This window comes from Corvus kubaryi, unplaced genomic scaffold, assembly GCF_017639235.1.
Source record: "Corvus kubaryi isolate FWS band 111438036 unplaced genomic scaffold, C.kubaryi_AGA036_p1.0 split3-73, whole genome shotgun sequence".
Lineage (NCBI taxonomy): Eukaryota > Metazoa > Chordata > Aves > Passeriformes > Corvidae > Corvus > Corvus kubaryi.
In genome coordinates, this window is record NW_024582091.1 from 15,103,655 (window position 1) to 15,123,840 (window position 20,186).

Sequence of the window (20,186 nt, forward strand, 5' to 3'; positions counted from 1 at the left end):
ATCTGATGCTGCTGCAGATAAAGGTCTGAATAACTTTAACTTGAATCCCTGACATCATCCTATTAAATTACACAACATAAGAAGTGTCATCGGATGTCAAAATCTCCACACCACAATTAATTGTAATAGATTTTTTTAAAGAAAGCCTATCACTTAAAGGCCATAATTATGATATTTGCAGTTGGATACTAAGGATAACCTGTTAATTTCATGCTCAGCAATTTCCTTTCCTCCACTATTCATTTTGATACAATTCATTTGGGCAACTGTTCAATGCCCCAGTGCTGATGGTTAAAGGAGCAAAATTAGGATAAAACAAAACCTAAAGCTTAATACATAAAAAGAGCAGGAGCACCACAAAAAGACTGAATTATTTAGTACTAATTATGTATACTATTATTTATTTTAAAAAACCCCAAAACATTACAAAACATCTTAGCAAATACTAGACATAGATCACAGAGTAGGCATCAGCAAGCACTTCAAAGAAATGGTAAAGACATCCTCACATTATATAAAACCAAATTATTTTCAAAAAAAGAACTGTATTACAGTCACCTTTAGCAGGACAGAATGAAAACATCAGAGGCAACAGGATTTGTTTTTAATCCAATGACTTGTTTTATGCACAGGTCTTTTTTGAAAGCAAATAAGTATCCGCTACAGAAATGTATAAGAAATCCTTCTACAACAAAAAAATCTGTACATTAAAATTATATTCCTTGAGATCTGGTCTTAAAATTTAAAATAAAATAAGATGTTTCTATACTTTTAATGCAGCTTTTCTGAATAGGGCTGCTAGGACTAGATAATTACAGTTCAATTGAGGAATATATCATAGCTCAGACTCCGCATTCCAAACTCTTGTCATTTTTCAGTAGCTTGCTTTTGTTGTGTAACTGAAATACGAAATAACCAAATGAAACAAGGGACCTCCAGAGGTCACACAGTCCAACGCTCTGCAACAGCAAGGCCTTCTTACACCAGGCTGCAAGGAAGTTACACAAGTAATCTTAATTATCACAGCAAGGCCAAGCTGACCAAGCCTGCACCTACATGCACTTGCATTAGCAGGCAAAGACAAAACAGCTGTGTAAAAACTACTTCCCTCCTGCAGCACGAGCTAAATAAGCATGAATAAATACCATAAAATTACAGTTAAACCAATAAATTGCTCTTAAGAAGTAAATGCAGTTATGCACTGGTGTACCTTTTGAATTTCATGCTCTCTTTCTGCATGTCTGCTCTCTATATGCTTGATTTTCTTTTCCAGGCACAAGAAATGTTTCATTTCAGGACTCTGGCTCTCCCTAGCCTCTCTCAGTTCTTCCAACAATTTTGTCACCTACAGCCAAAGAGAATTGACAAAAATTGTTATCACTGTGTTAAGCAGTGTATAAAACAGGGTCCTTTAAAAATGTATTTGCATTGTTTAATCATTCCATTCAAAAGCTGTAGAAAGGAAGACATAAAAGAGAAATCTCCTTTGTTCAAAAGCTTTAACAGAGACTCAGGGACTTATATTAGGATTTTTCATTTCTAAGAAGTAGCCTGAGGACATGAAAGTCTAGTCCTCTCTGATAAATCCCATCCTGTTAATAATGTTATGAAGTAATTGTGTTCTGTCTAATTTTATACTTCATACAACAAAAGTTAACAGAGAATATTATGATTAGATGTTCTTACACAATTCTTTCTCACACCCTGAATTAAGACCAAATATAAAAGATACCAGTGTATTTCTAAGGACTAAATTAATTAAAGACATGCTAATTTAATGTCTAAAGAGATGATTACAAGCTCCATGTAAGTTTAATAATTACCAGGCAAAATCAACTTGCCAATGACTTAAAACTGATTTCCTAATCCTCCAGAAATTCAGGGAAGTTTTCTCATAAAGCCCTTCTGGTTTATTCTCAATCTTTGCCTATTTTAAATAACTTTATATTCCTTCATTTAACATCCTAAGTACTTTTTGGTCACTCTTAATGTGTGTAAGTAAACTAAAGTGAAAACTTTCAAGTCTTTATCCTTTATGATAGTCCTTAGCTCCCTTTACCCAGTGTATTGGAGAGCTGCTAACCCTCTACAAGCACTCAGCCATCCTTGGCTCTCTGCTGTGAATTCAAGTTGCTGGAAGCAATTGTGTCTTCATAAGATGTTGTCACTCTTACTGAGAAGTGATTCTAAGGCAGCTCACTATTATTTCCATATTTTAAGGTGGCTAAAATGACAAGGCCTATGCACACACATTTTTGCCTGTCCATTACTCCAGCAGCTTTGAACCTGTTCAGCCACGTTTGTCAGAGGAGCAGAAATCTTAGTTTCAAAAGGTCTGTGCCACTGAGTGCCTGCTGCCTGGCTGCTGCTAAACTGCCCCACTGAAGGGAAGGGCTGATGTGTAGTCTCAAGTATATAATTAAATACAATAAAAATATCATAGTGGAAACATCTTATGAGGGGAAAAAGCCCCAGGAGAAAATGGGCTCTGTATTTTGCCAGCAATAGAACCACGTCAAATACAATGCAGTGCTACGTGCAAGCTGTTAAGGAAAAGAAGTACTCAGTTAATGGAAAACATCCATGAACAGCATTTCTGAGATTAGTGTTCAAATAACAATCTTCCAAGAAGCCTCAGGAAAAACTTTGCCTTTTTTGAGGTACCATCATTTTAGACAGAGGACTCAATCCTATTACCAGTGAGGCGCTTTCCCCTATCACTACTAATTCCATTTGCAGGTTTGGTTGTCTTCTTTTCTCAGCAAAACTTGTTTAACCATTTAATGCTTAAGATGTATTTTATAAGCAGCATAGCAACCATGCTGGAGGGCAAAAGCAAGGCTTTACATAGATATTTCTCTCTGTATAGTCTTGCAATAATTTCTGTAGCAAAGACACTCCTTTACATTTTCTTAAATGCCAGCACCTTGAAGTTGGCTGCTAACATGTGGGTCAGATTGGATGATCATTCTCTTAAACCATCACTGTCAATAATCTGTAAAGCAGTCATAGAGGAAACAAATGAATAACATTTTCTCATTGCACTCTTGCCCTGTTTTTCCCGGAAGAAGTATTATATATACTGAGACCACTGGAATGAAACAAGCTTTGTAAGGAAAGGCAACATCTACCGTTAGATTCAGAGCATGAACCCGAAGTCTCAGCCTCTATTCTGCAAACACCAAACTTGCTTAACAGGACATGTTTTCCTCCCCCTATAAACCCACACTTGTATACAAATACATCACAACAGAGGTGGAATTTTGCACATGTAAGATAAATACCCAGATAAATCTGAGTTTAGCGAGATTAAGATTAATTGCTTTTAATAACTCTTGCAAGTAAGAGTATTATCAAAATTAAGTTAATATTAGTGATGTTCATACATCAAGGAGATGGTGAATGAAGCAGAGGCACAGTGCTGAGACAGGCTACATCCTCCTGAACAGGAGGTGGTAACAGAAAGACTCGCGGTACTTCAAGAACTACAAAAGCATAGCCAATGATTCTAAAAGCTTGAGCTAAAAGACGGACAGCAACTTGACACAACATTAACCCAAAAGTAAAGATAAGAACAAGTGTAATTTTCAGATTATATGCTATTAATAGAAGTAGAAGATTAAAAAAAAACTATATACGTCTCTCAAAACCAACTGAATTTCAGAACTTTTATAGCTAACTCTCCCTTCTTAAGACACCTTAAGTTTCAGAGATAGCAGAGGAGAAAACCAAGAATATAATTGCCTAAGTCAGTTTTATGGCAATGGAGGATGAAAAAAGAAAAGCTTTTGAAAACAATAATAAAAAATCCTCTTAATAAAGAGAAATAAAGAAAAAGTCCTGTGGTCTATTTACCATTATCCACCATAACTCTCAGAGAATATGAAAGACTGGATTAACCTGCTGATCAAATTTCACACAGATGTCAGACATTTCAAACGAAATAAAAAAAATAATTAAAAGATTAAAATCAAAAAAGGTCAAAGTTCTGTGTTCTGTTCTGCGTTGTTCTCCTGGTCACACTAGAAAAACCTTGCATTCTCAGGTATAATTGATGTAGAAGCAACTGACAAAAATTTTGTTTCTAAGACTTATTTTACTATATATTATTTGAGGCTTGACATGAATTAGGATGAAAACTCTTATTAGACTAAGGTACCCCAATTGAAATTTAGATATACCTCTTTTTGTAGAAGTTGCTCTCTTATCTGTGAAACTAAAAGAGCTTCTTGACGTCTCTCTTGTTCACCAAGTTGTTCTTGAAGATGTTTTATTAATATCTACAAAAAGTTTAAAAATATTTTGTCATTAGCACATACACCCATGACAACATGTGAAAACCTCTGCAGGAGAAGTACAGAAAAATACAAGCAGCACTGAGAAAGTTGGGGCTGTTAATTCTGGAGAAGACAAGGTTGTGTGGAGACCTCATAGCAAACTCCCAGTATCTGAAGGGGGCCTACAGGGAAGCCAGAGAGACTCATCATCAGGAACTGGTGTGATAGCACAAGGAGTAATGGGTAAAAATTGGAAGCCGGGAAGTTCAGGTTAAATGTTGTGAAGAAATTCGTTACTGTGAGGGTGGAGAGGCACTGGAACAGGTTTCCCAGGGAGGCTGTGGATGCCCCAACCCTGGCAGTGTTCAAAGACAGGTTGGATAAGGTCTTGAACAACCTGGTCTAGTAGGAGGTGTCCCTGTCCTACAAAAGGGGACATGGCAAGGAGGGTTGGGACTAGATGATCTTTGAGGTGCATTCCAACCCCTTAACATCTCCGTGATCGTAGTAGTACAGGTGTAAGTGAGGTGTGCAGTAACAACACTGCCTCTAACACGTGTGTGTGTGTGCTAGTGAATAGTGCTCTGCATGGGCTGTCAAATAGCACACAGGTACATATGTATATGAAAACAAGTCTCAATCTTCAAGTTACTTTCCTCATTTTAAAATGTTCTTAAATAATCTGAATGCAATAGCTCTTTCTACCCTTTATATCATGCGTAAAACAGCCCAGAGAAGTGGTGGAATCGTGCTCCTTAGAGATACTCAAAAGCAACCTGGACATGGTCCAGGATGACCCTCCTGAGCAGGGTGGTTGGACAAGACCTTCAGAGGTCCCTTCCAACCTCAGCTATTCTGGGATTCTGTGAATGCTGTGGCACAGGATGATTTTTAAAACAAGAGGTCCTACTTCAAAGCAAGTAAGTTTATAGTAATACAGAAAGAAATAACCCTAAGATATAGCTATATGTAACTAATGCATCTACTGTATCTTACCTCCTGTGTTGAAATTCTGTTCTTTAGTTCAGCTACTTTAGAAGTAGAATGCTCCTTTGCATGCTGGCAAACAATCTTCTCGACTTCCCTCTGGTGGGAAGCTTTCAGAGATGCAATGTATTCTGCTGTGTCTTCCTGCATCCTGAACAGAGCAAGAGGAAAGTGGGATATAGTAAAGCAGCTGCAGACAGCTCTTCAAAAATGCAGCAGCTTCTCACTTGAACATACAAAATATCAAAAATGTTAAATGTAGCATGTCTTTGATATTTCATAAAAAAACCTTGCAAGACAGGACCACCATTAATTCTACTGCTCTGGAGGGATGAAAAGGTGGGAAATCCACAATGCTTGGTCTGTGTATCATTTAACTAGTTAGGATACAGAAAATTCAGTCAATCATCTCTGTTGGCTCCTCTTAATAAAACCATGGTGAGAAAACTCATGCTTTTAAATCATAATGCATCTATCTTCTTTTAGGTATCTGTTTTAGAAAAGAATGTGTTGCAATCTAAATATGTCAATTTCTTCTACTTTGACTATGAAGGGATGTGAGGGAGACTAGGTGAAGTATAAGGTTTCTACAGCTGGCCAAGTAAATCCCACTGCAAGCATACCCCAGATTTGAAGGAAAGTACATGTACCAAATATTAATGCCATACAACACAAAGCATCTAAGATAGGACGATTTAAACTGAGGTATTTTACTAAGAAATTGTAGTATTAATAAAAGCATTAATACAGGTTTGCCCATAGAAAGAACTGTGACAGTGCACTGCTTAAAAAACCCCCCCAAAACCCCCCAAAGCCAGAAAACAAACAGTACAAATGAAGGTATAAGCAACCTTTCACACATGGCTGACATGTTAATGCGCCAGTTCAATCCTGTATCTGCTAACACTTTAAGAAGGTTTTTAAAGGAGTATGTTGAGCATTTACCTTCGTATGTTATTTTCAGAATAAGCCAGTGCTGCTTGAGACTCCACTCGCTGCTGGCCCATTTCTAGAGACAACCTCTCTAGCTCCTCTTTCAGATGTGCATTTTCTTGCAGAACTTCCGAGAGATGAGAATCAGAAAAAATACGTAGTTGATGTATTTTGTCATCATCAAACATGCTTAGACAGGGTTCAGTGTTGTTGGAATTCCTTCTATCTGTTGCTGAGGTATTCTTTTTCAAGACCTCTGCAGAGTTTCCATTCGTGTTTGTGTTATTTCTCAAATTATTATCAGACAACATCACCATCCTTTCTTTTTGAAGTTTCTCTACAGTTTTTGTAAGGTCTTGTATTTCTCTATTTTTAGTGACCAGTTCTTCATTTAGTTTTAACAACCTGTCTTTTGTGCTACCTTGTTTCATCTTAGAGTCCATGGACTCTAAGTCTTTATTATCATTTTTACTTCTGAGTTTTAATTGGGAATTTTGACTTTTAAGATTTTCAATTTCTGTCTGGAGGTTTCCAACAGTGATCTCATGGGTCTTCTTTAGATTCTGAAGCTCCTGTTCAAGTTCTGTAGAACTGGCTTTATCACCATTCAGTTTTGGTGCTTCATTCATAAATTCATAGGCAAGGAGTTGCTCGAGCTCTGCAAGTCTTTGCTCATACTGTATCTAGGAGGGGAGTAGAAAGCAGGAAGAAAAAAGCAGTTTCGGAAGTGTACTGTTATTATTATCTCTTCCTGTTATTCTTTAAAGTTACTGCCCATCTGAAGCAAGATTTCAGAAGACAGGATACAAGTCAGGATTACTAACAAACCACTCAATCAGTTCAGAAATTAGTGAGTGGAATAATTAAGTCTGCTTTAAAACAGAATTACTCGAAACACTTACTACAAAATAATCTAACCACAATGGATGCGGTAACAATGGGATAGAAAATTACATTGACAAGAAAATATTTAATTTTTACGTAATTGAGTTCTCTTCAGATGCTACCAATGTTAATTTTGTCATTATGTACTTGCTATTGGTCAGCTGGCAAACATTCTGGTCACATGCTCAAAACTGTACTTTGCATTTTTCAAAACATCTTAAATTTTAACAGAACAGATCTTTATTTTATTTATTTGTAAGTACAAAGATAGAAGTATGAATTCAGGCAGACACATTATCTTTCCTCCTAATGAGCTGAGGAAACCTAACCTTCTTAATAGCCTGGATGGCCATTATTTTCCTTCGAGGAAAGCATGACGAGTGACTCGTGGAGAAAAGGTGGAACAACTGGCCAATGCTTTCCTTTCTTGCTCATTAAGCACCTGTGCAGTTCACCTTTTCCTTGAATTAAAATGCCAGACTTCCATGCTTCCTAACACGAGTCTTTAGGCTCACTATCACGTAATTTTTGGACAGCATGTTTGTGCTTCCCAATGGTCCCTGCAGATATGCTCTGTCAGCAGACCTTTGGAGAACACAGCCTTTGGTACAGCAAGGAATTAAATAAGCAGCTACTCTGACCCACAGGGTGAAAACCACTTACCTTAGTTGTAAGAATTAAATTATTATGCCTCAAGAACTTGTCCTCTTCGTTTCAATCCCACTCTAGCAATTTCGATGCTATTTTTATCTTAGGTGCTGAAGGTACTGAAATTCTGGTTATAAATTCTTTGAGTATTTTTTTCCTTTGAATGTGGTGTTTGCCTTCTGTTTTAACCACTAACCTGTGTTAGACTCCAGTTGCCTTGTGACTGTTACTTGCAAAGTGGACTATTCAACTTTTACCTTTATTTTTTGAAATTGTTGTTCCATGGCACGGAGGCTTTTCTTAGCTTCATCATCTTTACCTTCAAGTTCTGTTTCTAATTTCTTTATTCTTCTCTCCAAAAATTCAACTGTGTTTTTTTTAGCTGAAAGATCATTAGTTTTCTCAGCAGCAGCAGCAGCATAAATCAACGCAGGCAAAGAATTTGGATACCTTCTTTTTAGAATTCCTTCCATTTCTCTAATCTATTCAAAAGAAAATTAAGTCAAAGGTGAAAAATAATAAAGTTCTACTGAAAAGTGAACAGAAATAAGTGACAGAATGTTAACACATTTCATCCCCTTAAGGTGGAAGAATGAAAACTATAGATGCATATATTGAGAACTATTTTACATTCTTCCCATTCTTGTTATTGTTTACAGAAAAGCAAGACTCATAATCTTTTACTGACTGACTTACACATGATCTTAAAATACTGCTCTGGTCTTTAGACTGCCTTATGTCAACAGTCCTAAGAAAGTCAAAAAAAAAGGTCTTCAAGTTGAATACGGCTTTTAATGCTGTGAATATGTTTGCTTTTCTTCTGTATTTGCATTCACATTCTACTTTTCCAACTGTTAAAGATATTTCATAGTGATATTGGAATTATTCTCCCAATAACAGATTATATGCCTTTTATTTTGTAGTCTGCAATAATGTAAAACTAACACCTTGCATGCAACATCATAACAAGCCCCTCTCTTATCTATGGATAAGGTATTTTTCTCATCAGAATTCTGAAAGGCTCTTGCCCATGAGTCCCACATCCCTAACTAATGCAGCTGCCATCTCCTATAATTCAGGAAGTCCCACTTCCACTTGATGTTTCTTTAGTAGAAACATGGATTTTAAGGTCTCCGCTCCCCCAGTTTTCATGAATCTTGTAGGAATCCAATGGAATTTAAACCCCTACTTTTGAATCAACTTGGTTGATATTTTTAAGGAATTACTGAACATGGACAGGAGTCTTAGAAGATAAACAGCAACCTTTGGCTTTTGCCCTCTTGCCCCTTTCAAAGAAACTCTAAACAGTATTTTAAAAGATTTAAAAGGGATATCAGCTTGTTAGAGCACAGTAGCAAGAAGAGCTCTAAGTAAATAATTGCAGCTTTTTGTGTTTATGAGTGTTCAATAACACAAGTTACTTTATCATACAACTTCATGCTACGCTTTATCCTTATGAAAGCACTGGTGTTTTAAGAGACCTTATCTGAAACAAAGGTTAAATGTGAAAGACAGTTCTTTTATTGCATACTTGTCGCTCAAGATCCTGAATTCTTTTAGCATCTGCCGCTCTGTCTCGCAGACGTTTTTTCTGTTGCACACACTGATCTCCTGCTTCAGCTCTGAGCTTCTCAACCTGCTCAATTTACGAGAAGACAAATTGAATTATGTATTCAGAGACACTGTCCTGGTAGTAAAAAAGCATTTCAAACACACATAATATAATATATATATTCTGCCACTTAAAAACTGGTAATGGTAATTTCTGTACTAAATGATTCTTCAGGTTCTTAGCCCACATGACAGCTTCCTCCTCCAAAGCAGCTGAAACTAGCTATGGAAATCTAGAGGAGAATTTCAGTTCAGACACTCTTGTCTTCGTACCAGTAAAACTGTTTCTTTCTCTCATACTTCCAGTATGCAGGCTTGATTAATAAGCTATTATATAAAGCACTACAGTGCATTCCATGACTTCAGGATGAGTTTAGGAAATGGTTTGTGATTTGCAATGCTACACCTTGTGATGAGATATAGAAACAGCCAAAAGGCAATGTTATGTTGTGCCTAAATAAAAGCTGAGTTCCAGAATCAGGGAAGGAACTGCATAACTCATGCTCCTGCACTCCCGTGAAGTCTGGCCATGAGGACTCAATGCTACAATCTAAAATTGAATTTCCTACCTTTATCAGCCACTATGATCTCTATACAGGGATATTACACCCTGGATATTTAAAAGTATTCCTATCTTGATTTCTCTCCCACACTGGCAATATTAGCATAAGTAATGCTTTCATGCCAGCATAGTTTGACTGATTTGATTATTTCTATGAAGTCAGAGCTCTAGGCACCAGAATTTTTAGGCACCAATCCAGCCCAGAGAAAATGCCAATAAAAATATTTTCTTTCACGGCAATGTTATCTTGATCAAAGTTTGATATGGTGGTGTTTAAGGGATCTCCTTCCCTGGCTGCTCCTTCGGAAGCACCTCCTTTCATCTGCGATCTCTCTAAGAAAATACCATGGAAAAATTCCAAGATCACTTGTATTTTAGCACCAGTAAAATTTTTTGTTTCTGTGAATCCTAAGTCCAATGTACTGACTGTAGACAATGCAAATCTTGGCAGTATTCAAGATTCATGTATTAGTTTGTTTGGTTTATATTTTGAGTGTTTTGGGTTTTTCCTCTCTACTATAGTAACCAGAGATTTTTCCCAAAGAAAGAATTTAGAACTGGTACTTAAGAGAAAATAAATGTGTTGCCTAAGTTACTGTGGATCAAAAAGGAGGAAAAGAGAATGACAAGAGGGGTGTTCCTAGTTGTTAATGTAACAATATACCTCTTTCCCTCAGGTCAAGAAATTTGAAGGTTCTAGGGAAGCACATTACTTTTGCTCCCAGAAGCATAACCAAGATGTCCAATAGAACCAATCTAATATACCAAAAAAATGGGATTATTATGAAGGAAAGAATTACATTACACTCATCACTGGAAAAAGAAACAACTTCCAGTTCCAACTTCTTATATAAAGCTAGATATTATCACCTCTAGTCTTAGTTTCTCAATTTCTTCTCTTGCATCTTTAAGACGGGCTGCATCTTTATCCAGAAGATCTTGATTTTCTGCATACCACTGAAGTCTTTTCTTTAAAAGAGTAATTTCCTGTTTGTATGATTCTTCCATAACTTTAAATTCATAAGACTTCTCACCTACAAGAATAAAACATTCTTAGAATTGTTTTATTAGTAATTATGTATTGAAGGAGTAATTAGTCAACACTATCCTCCTCAGCATATTTCATACATTTACCATTTTGACAATACTGTTACTGCAGTAGTTTTAAACCTAGATCCTAATTAGGATTTAAAAAGCAACAATATTTGAAAACCACCCTTTATTTCTCTCATACATAGCAGTCAATGGCTTACAGTTTACTATGGAAAGTACTTAAAACAGAATCTCAGGGAGATCTATTCTTGATCATGCTTTAGTAAACAGACCTTCAGCACCAAGAGGAATGACAACATTGAATGCGTGTTTAGATGTGTATTGATCATACTCCTCCCATTTAGGGATCAAGCATTTTGAGAAGAGACATGGAGGTAAATATTACTGTGCTTAGCATTACTGTGCCTGACACCGGAAATGAGAGAGACCAATTTTTAGCCCACTCTCATTAATTCAAACTGGAAAAAGCTCTGATAAGAATGCTGAAGAAAGTCCCAAGGCATAAGTTATACGTAAAAAATGGACAAGATCTAAATAGGAGACTAAGATGTAACATAGTAAATCTTTTCTTATGAACAGAGTTGTCGCATAATAGAAATCATCTGTTTTCCATGTCCAGTGAAACATGGGCGAGAAATCAAACTTAATAGGCCACAAAGAGTTTGTCTGGATACAGAAGATACTTTCTAATAGAGTACCAAAAGTACTGTAACATGTCCCTCACTGTATGCTTCTGTTAGAAGTTGAGACAATATTTGGAAATGGTCTAAATGCATTTCACTAAGTAATACTTTAATAAAGTCTTTGTTACATATTTGCTTAGTGAAATGCAAAGTAAGCAAAATTATTCAACAAAATGAAGGTGCTTTACTTGATGCAGACGCAATCTGGACTTTTGCTAAATCTCTCTCTTTCTTGGCTTGTACCAAGTCTACCTCAAGAGCTTGCTTATCTTGTTTGAGACGTCTTATCTCTTCTAGTAATTTAGCTTCTTCTTTCTGGTTTTTAAAGAAAACAGTAAAACATTAAAAACTAAACACATAATATCACACAAAAATCCTGAACATGCCTTTTCATCATACAATGATTAAATCACAACAGTTGTATCAGACCACAGCAACAATAAGGTCTTTAAAGTTTGGTTTTATTCTCAGGCCCTGCTATAGCAGAGCATGGGAAAACGTTAAGTTAAACATTAAAAAAAATTAAAACCCAAACCCCATTATTAGTCTACAGTATGGATGGTCATGCTGTTTTTGCAAGAACACATGAATATAAGGCTTGATATATACCTACCTGTGCTGCTCGAAGCTCTGAAATCAGTTCTGTGAAACTCTGATTTCTGGCTGGTTCAGAATCCTGCATGATTCGTGACTGGTTATTAGTCTTCTCTATTTTTTCTCTAAACAGCAACAGCAACAACAGTTATGCAATGTGGTGACTCAGCATACTAACAGTGGCTACTGAAAAGCAAACACAACCCCCTGCCCCCCAAATGGTACCACGAAGTCAATGTGTGCTGGTTCAAACCAAAAAAAGAAGCAAATATACACAACATTTACATACAAACAAAATTCACTGTAAGGTGAAATCTTCTCACCTCGTGTGAACTTGTTTATTTGGACTACACAAGGGAGGGAAAGAAAAATCTACTCTGCATCAGTGGAACTCATCTACAGGCCTCTCCAAAGCAAGGATTTGTAAACTAGGAGTACACACAATTGCTAGGTTGTTTTTCCTCATTACTAGCACTGGATGCAAACCTCACAGGACCTACAGTGCAGTGAATAGAATGGTTTCTCCACAAGCAGAACCTCTTGTGCCCCCTGATCTACTGCATATCTTACAACAGCATCAAAACATCTGAACACATCAGCAGAGCCACAATACCAGAACAAGTGCAGTATAATGTATTATGCATTCTGATATGAATAAGAACATTGAAGTGTTCCCCACATGCAAGTCTCTAGTCTTCCCTCGGGTTTGCAGCACCATCAAGCAAACAAAGAATTAAGTGCCCATAAACAACACAAATCAAGTCTCAAAAGAAGAAACAAAACCACAAACCTGAGAAACTCTAGAAAACATGCACCTGATAGACTCTGCAATGGTTCTTCATAAAAACAAAATAAACAGTAGAAAACTCCAGAGATTTTAGGTCAGATATGGGCCTACCTTAAGTTTATTAATTCAGACTTTAAGCACTGATTCTCCTTAAACATTCGTTCCTCGTTTTTTTTGTTTTGGATTTGTAGCTCTTTCATTTGTTTGTATAACCTCTCATTTTCCTAAGTTGAGACAGACAAAGTTAAAGAATGTTCATAAATCACTGTTTTTTACAGTCATAAAACAATTTTCTATGAATCACATAGTTTTCCTGCTGAAACAGTGGAAGAAAACACTAAATATTTAATTACTAAGCTTCTAAAATTGGTATCTACTTTCATTATCCACATTCTCGTCCAAGTGTCTGCTCACTTTGCAGGAAGGAGCTAAGCCAGATCCTCCCCAAAGCTATCCCGACTACATTCTAAAAGCATGTTCATGGGTGGGTGCTGATAGATCAGAGCCCAGCCTGCCCAGGCTCCATTCCTGGGGACAAAAATCATCATTGTTTGGGATGCTCACAGCCATATTGGAAAGGTATTGTGTTTATATCAAGAAATTATGCTGAGCACCAGCTGGAAGTTGGTTAAGCTACCTACTGGATTTTACAGCTGCAAGTGTTCAGAAGTATTATTAAGCATGAATTCTCTATTTCTCCACTTGACTAAGTAATAAAATCAGGCATGCTAATAAGGTTACCTTGAAATCTGCTGCTCAGATCTTGAGAAAAACATTTTAAAAACCAGAATTTTTCAGATTGCTAATGCTGCTTAAAAGTACTAATTTTCAACTACATCTGGGCAAAATGTTTGTGGTACTTCATTGACCATAAAGTATTTTCCCAGTTCTCAACTGTTGACAAGTTACCAATTTTTACAGTTTAGATCAGTTACATGGAATTGTGGAAAAACTTAGCCCAAACCAGACACGTGTGAAATACTTTTTAAACCTGCACTATGTTTGCCCTTCACACCCAAATTTCATCCACTTTTTAGAAAACAAGGTACCTGTTTTCAACAAAAAAGTAGTTTTGTTTCTGAAGCTGGCTAGAACACACAGCTGCGTGGTGTTACCTGTTGATAACCTTGAATAATGACCTCTTGATCTTCAATTTCTTTTTGTATTTGTGCCAGTTTTTCCTCACTTACAGGAACTGTTGCTGCATGGTAGGTCCACCTCTTTTCTTTGGCCATCTCTTCCATATTTCTTAGCTTTCAGAAAAAGGCACACAAGCAATAAGAAAGTTTTGTTAACAATATGGAGTTTTCTACAAGACTACAGTCCAATCTCTTAATTAGAGTATGAGAGCAGACCAATGAGTGGGTCTTATTGGAGTTTTACAGAAGCATTATGAAACAAAAAAAAGCAAAATGTTTGAGAAAAGCTGTAAGTTTCTGTTCTTATGTGTCTAGACAGGAGGGTATCGTGGAATAACTCTGGGAATAGATATACAGACAAAACACAACATTGAAAAATGCATCAAGAACAATAAACAATATCTCAACATAAAGTACTTATCTGTAACAAATGGTATCTGTTAATCTCTGTGAGAGTGATTTAAATATTTGCAAAAAACTAGCTGCAGCACTCACAAAATAGCAAAGTAAGGGAACTCAGGATAACATATCTCTAGGAAAAAAAAATCATGTCTTGCAGGCAATAAATGTAACAGCAGGTATGCATGTATAAAGTTGCACTGTCCGTGTAAATTCGGATTTTCTGCTCAACAACTCATGTAAAGTAACACTAATTCAATTTTCAGAAACAATGTTTCTTCTCTTCTATAGGCACAGGATACAGTACCTTACTCTGAAGAACATAGTTTTCCTGACCCAGACGAGAAAGCTCCTTTTCATGCTGCGTTTTCAGTTCTACTACCTTTGCCTCCATCTCCTTCTCTTCTTGTGAAAGCTTGCTGGCCAGCTGCTGAATCAAATCCCGAGCTGTGTTCAGGTCCTCTGCTGCTTGTACTCGTTTTAACAAATATAGCTCCCTATCACGACTTTTGATAGGGGAAAATGGTAAGTCCTAGAGAAGACAATTCAGGGAAACATTACACTGAGCTGATTGTTTACCAGAACTCTGCTCATCAGTTTTATTTAACTGGTTTGTCTGGCTCTCAGCAACAATATAAGGCACTTGAAAAAACAACCCAAAACACAAATACCCAACATTGTAATAGCAAAACATCCTGCATTTATTTTAATGAGCTACCTTCTCATTTGCAAAATATATATGAGGAAAACAAGCCAAAAAAGCCCAACAAGAAACAACTACATCATATATGACAGCCACTATATTGCTATTATATTGCTAAGCATCTTACTTTTAGAAAAGCAGCAATGCTTTAGGTATTCAATGAATAGCTTTATTATGCAGTTGATAAGGGAGAAGGAAAAACCATTATGGTACTGCAAATACAGTCATCCTGGAGAAGTCAGAAGATACTCTTAAATATTTAATGCAATGCAAATAGGAAAGATCCCTGAACAGTAGTACTGTTTCAACATTCACAGCAGAATATTATAAGTAGAAGTTCAATTTAACCTTCTTTTACAACAAAATAGTAATTTTTAGAATTTAATAAGCAACTTTAATTACATAGAACCACCAAAGCAACAGCATTATCCAAGCAACTGAAAAGCAGTATGATTGTACTTGCATATTTTAAAAGCAATAACTAGTTTGACCGAAGGGAAGTCTTTGTTCAACATTTCAGTATTTGCCATTCTTGTGATAATTGTTAAAAGACCTGACAAAATAGGCTTGCAAACCAAGCTGTACATACTATAACTAGGAGCATCACTGATTATTACTCACATGATATTGCCTGTTGTAATCCACAGCCTGGTGTCGAAGATTACTAACAACTGATTGGCCAGACAAAACTCTGTTAATACTCCCCTCCAAAGTTGGTTCATTTGTTGCAGATCTTATTATCCTAGTAGCAAATAAGGCTTCTTCATTTAGGCAGAAAGTAAAATAGAACAAATTAAATTCAGAATTTTATGTCTTTTAAGAAAAAAACGTATTCATGTGATCCAACCTGTAGGTATGTAAAGTATTCTACAACCTGAATTTTGAATTAAATACAGAAACTCGAGAACAATGAAAAACTGGAGGATTTGTTTTGGTTTTTTTTTCAGTAAGGAACTGATGACAAGATAAAACAAAACCCAAGAGAACAACTGAAACAAATAGCTGGATAATAAATCCTTCATGAAACAAGGTTAACCTCACTCTTCTGCTTGAGAAGTTGCCAGTTATCTAAGTATACAGAAACACAACATATTGCAAGCTATGGGGAAGATAAGAAACAGCAATTTTCAAAATGGACTTCGGAGTGCAGACATCATAGAAAGAAATGCAACATTTATTTGTTGCAACAAATAACTTGACTGGAATAAAAAGGCAGGAAACTTCCCCCTAGAGTCACTAACATACATGGAGCTGTTCACATCTCAGTCTTCTGAAATACAGATAGCAACTATAATTGCCATTTTGACTGCTCCTGCTTAGGAACGTTACACCTGAAAAAAAACCCCACCAGACAATGATTCTTTTCCAAATTTCATGCCTGTTTAGAGTCACACACCCCTCAGAAAGGTGTTCCCTTAGCAGTGATGACTAGGGAATTCTTTGATTCAAGGCTATTCTCCTCCCAGCTATAGAGGCCTCTGCAGAATGTGGCTGTGTGAGATTAACTTCTGAAATCACCTAAAATTGCTATGGTGAATGGTTATAGCTAGAGGGAAGAGCAAGTTTGCATGAGGCCAGTGGCCATTTTCTCAGTACTTCTCATTCACTTTACCACCTTCACCAGGCTGTACAAGCTTTTCTTCCACAGGCAGAGACACAACAATGAACTGAGGTCCCTTCAGTTCAACAGCTGCCACTGAAGCATCTCCCTAAGGCAGGTAACATAATCCTAAACTGCTTTTCCTGACACTGCCTGCAGGGTTTTTAAAAGCACTGCATGCTAGAAGTGCACTAAAGCCTGCCTCAGGGATAGCAGCAAACGTTGTTTGCAAAGACACTAAGCTGAATTATGTCATGAAACTCTTCAGGCTTCACCCCAAAATAAAAAGGTTCAGTCCTTTACTTGCAACTCAATTTTCACAGGACTACATTGGTATTCTTCTTTCCATAGACATTTCTTTCCAGACATGAACAGAAAATAGGACTTTCTTTTTAGTACTTTTTTTGTACTCCAGGAAAGCAAAGATCAAAAGAAGCAGCTGAAAAAGAAATTCAGCCTCAAACATAGCAGTTAGTGTGTCAGCATGTTAGTGTGTCTTTGCATTTACTGTAATGAAAAATGTCAACTAGTAGATATTTATTTTTGAACACCAGCTTTTTCTATTCTTTTGGTCCTACTGGTGAAGAATAGGTAAGTCTCAAACATAGTGGTGGTATATGTGAGTGGAAATGAAACACGACTACAAAGATACATATAAAAGTCTCTCACAGCAATTTCATGATAATACAGAAAAAAATCAGTACTTAACTGCATTTGAGTTTAGATTTCTCTATGATATTTGGGTTTTTTTAAATGTGAAGCATAAGGAGCAAATCTCTCTGGCTCTTAAAACTCAGAATTAAAACTCTTAAAACTTAGAATTACCTTTAGATTTTGCTCTATCTGCAGGACTTTTGGCTTTCAGACAGGTCTTTTTGAAAGTTTCTTTTGATGTTCTCTTTTCACTAACTGGAAAAGACTGCTTTGAAAGTAAACTGGGTTTCCCATAGCCAGAACTTCTAACCAGTCCATGAGTACCATGTGAAGGTTTCTTTTTATGTAAGGGTGCTGGACTTCTGATATTCTTGTATGACACTGGTTTGTTTGTCATTGATTCTGATCTTTCATTCTTCAAGGAACAAAACCGAAGAGCCTGTGACAGAACACATTTGTTTAAAACAAGTTTTAGGCTCTGCTGTAAACTGAAGGTAACTTTACCAGTGAAAAACACAGAACCAGTTACCAAAACTACACAACTGTAAGACTCAGGGTGATGGAAAGCATTATTTTTAACCAAATTAGTAGGAAGTAAATTTGCAGAATTGTACTACTTCAGAACTACATAGGGCAAGTATTTTGTACTGGTTCTGTACTTGATCTGCGAAATTGTATTTTTATTTTAATTGTACTGTACATTACAGGATCTTCTGCTTACCAAATCAGGTCGGTCATGACTAAAGGCTAATGAACACAGTGAATGTAGAAAACCAGCCATGAAGAAAGGAACAGTGGCAGGCAGAGGAACCTTGCTACACTTCATCATCAAAAAACAAAGCACACAATTCCCAAAACCAGTAAACGAAAAAGTTTAGCCTGTTTGCCCAGGTGGTAAATTCACCAGGATAAATCAGCCAAACCTCTGTCCCTGTAATGCCTTGCATACACAAGAGAGTATGAAAAGGAGTGTGAAGCTAACTTAGGGGATGCAAGGAGAAAAGAATTTAGGGATCCAGGGAGAAGATTTGGGATTACATAAATCTTGTTCTGGAATATTTGAGATGATTGTAAGAATGTGCAAAATTTACAGGATCTTTTGGGAAAGAACGAAAACAAAAAATAGGTAAAGAAACGAGTCTGGGAAAGAGAAGGAAAAATCAGATTTAAAAAGCTGGTGACATGACCAGGTTGCTGGTCAGCACACTTGTCTGACTCAGCTGGACACTGACCATTACAGTCTCTCCTATATTCTTACTGAACTGTATTTCTAACTGTTCTCTCTGTAAAAATGTTCCCTGTTCTTAGCCTGTTGTGTGTTCATATGTGTCCTTCCAATCCTCACATGCTCAGAGACATCACTATCTTGAACTGGAGACTCCAGCAGCCTTGCATAGGTTGGGCTCGGACAAGAAGAATCTCACTGGCCCCAATGTCCACTGGATTTGGTGACCTCTAACAGTAGCAATGGCAACATGAGAATTTCAAGAAAAAGAACAACAGTCTCTCAATTTCTAAACATCAGAGCATAATCAAGTGATAGGCAGTCTAAAAAGATATACCTTTAAAAATTATTTCCATGTAACAAAAATTTGGTTGGTAATACTTACTCTTTTAGTTTTGCTTCCTTGTGAAAGCAGAGAGTCTTGTCCTATTTTTTCTCTTAGTATATCAGGCTGTACTTCACTGGTCTGAATTTCTTTCTCAGTGATCCTCTGAAAGTTATCATCATTCACACTTGTCTGTAGAAAGATGCTTTCTTCTCTGGTAAACTTTTCAACTGAGTCTTTCTCCCAAACTGTATTACTCTGGGGGTCTTCAAAGGGCGAGTGGCTAATGAGGTCATTTTCTGTGCTGCCTACCAGTTTCACAGGACTACAAGAAAAAAGAAACCATACATAATAAAACACTTGCCCTTTGCTTTTCTATCACTCTGGAAAAAGCAGGGCATTTTTTCTTTAGGTATCAGCTGTAAAGACTGCCTGAATTTCAAAGAGCTATTAAGCCTCTTTTAAGACCCATCTTGCAGATTTAGTCACACAGATTCTCTTCCACGCTGTGGAACAAGAGCTGCTTACCAGTAGGGACTGTTTTTGTGGAGGTACCAAAATTGGGTACAAGATAAACACCTGTAAGCCTGCAATTAACACTAATAAAAAATTAGTGGTAGTTTCTGCTGGGTGCAGCTATATGATAAGCTCCCAAAACTCATCTGCTAAGCATAACCTGTATTTCTGACAGTTCCAAGGCCTGTGCTGTTTGCTCTAGACAGAACAGTTGCAGCAAACAAGGAGGAGGTATGGAGCACAGGTTAGTAAGAATCACAACAGTAGGCTTTGATCTTAAAAGGATTTGAACTTAAGATTATGGAGGCTGGAGAGCCAGGATAGGATGTGGGCTGAAATCCATGTATGGAGAAGGGGAAAGAGGAGAAAACTGGGAAGGTAGAGATCCTAGCTGTGGAGGAACACCCCTCCAAATGATTTGACAAACATTGCTGCTTATTACCCAAAGTAAGTACAGGAATCCCTGGTCTAAACCTATTAACATTGTATAATTCATTTAACAGTTCACTGCAAATGTCATAATGCCAGTGCAGGATATAACAAAATTTCAGTATTTAATCAGGGAAAGAGACAGATGAGTTATTTAGTAAGGTGTTTTCCACAAA

The 20,186-nt window shown here is 36.8% G+C and overlaps 1 protein-coding gene across 8 annotated transcripts in view; it reads right to left on the minus strand.

The window, feature by feature from the left end:
* The window catches only part of CEP162 (centrosomal protein 162), a 44,272-nt gene that overhangs the window by 2,876 nt on the left and 21,210 nt on the right, over nucleotides 1-20,186 (minus strand). For 7 of the 8 annotated variants that reach the window (XM_042016447.1, XM_042016446.1, XM_042016448.1 and 4 more), the window contains 15 exons: nucleotides 19,126-19,390; nucleotides 17,687-17,954; nucleotides 15,883-16,022; nucleotides 14,866-15,090; nucleotides 14,136-14,273; nucleotides 13,132-13,244; nucleotides 12,253-12,358; nucleotides 11,828-11,954; nucleotides 10,774-10,937; nucleotides 9,262-9,366; nucleotides 7,988-8,212; nucleotides 6,210-6,880; nucleotides 5,274-5,415; nucleotides 4,182-4,280; nucleotides 1,211-1,345 (listed from right to left, as the gene is read on the minus strand). In XM_042016447.1, coding sequence (XP_041872381.1) covers nucleotides 1,211-1,345; nucleotides 4,182-4,280; nucleotides 5,274-5,415; nucleotides 6,210-6,880; nucleotides 7,988-8,212; nucleotides 9,262-9,366; nucleotides 10,774-10,937; nucleotides 11,828-11,954; nucleotides 12,253-12,358; nucleotides 13,132-13,244; nucleotides 14,136-14,273; nucleotides 14,866-15,090; nucleotides 15,883-16,022; nucleotides 17,687-17,954; nucleotides 19,126-19,390 — 2,923 coding nt within the window. Of the gene's footprint in view, nucleotides 1-1,210; nucleotides 1,346-4,181; nucleotides 4,281-5,273; nucleotides 5,491-6,209; nucleotides 6,881-7,987; nucleotides 8,213-9,261; nucleotides 9,367-10,773; nucleotides 10,938-11,827; nucleotides 11,955-12,252; nucleotides 12,359-13,131; nucleotides 13,245-14,135; nucleotides 14,274-14,865; nucleotides 15,091-15,882; nucleotides 16,023-17,686; nucleotides 17,955-19,125; nucleotides 19,391-20,186 lie in introns of those variants that run through there. The other variant, XM_042016453.1, reaches the window with a different exon arrangement.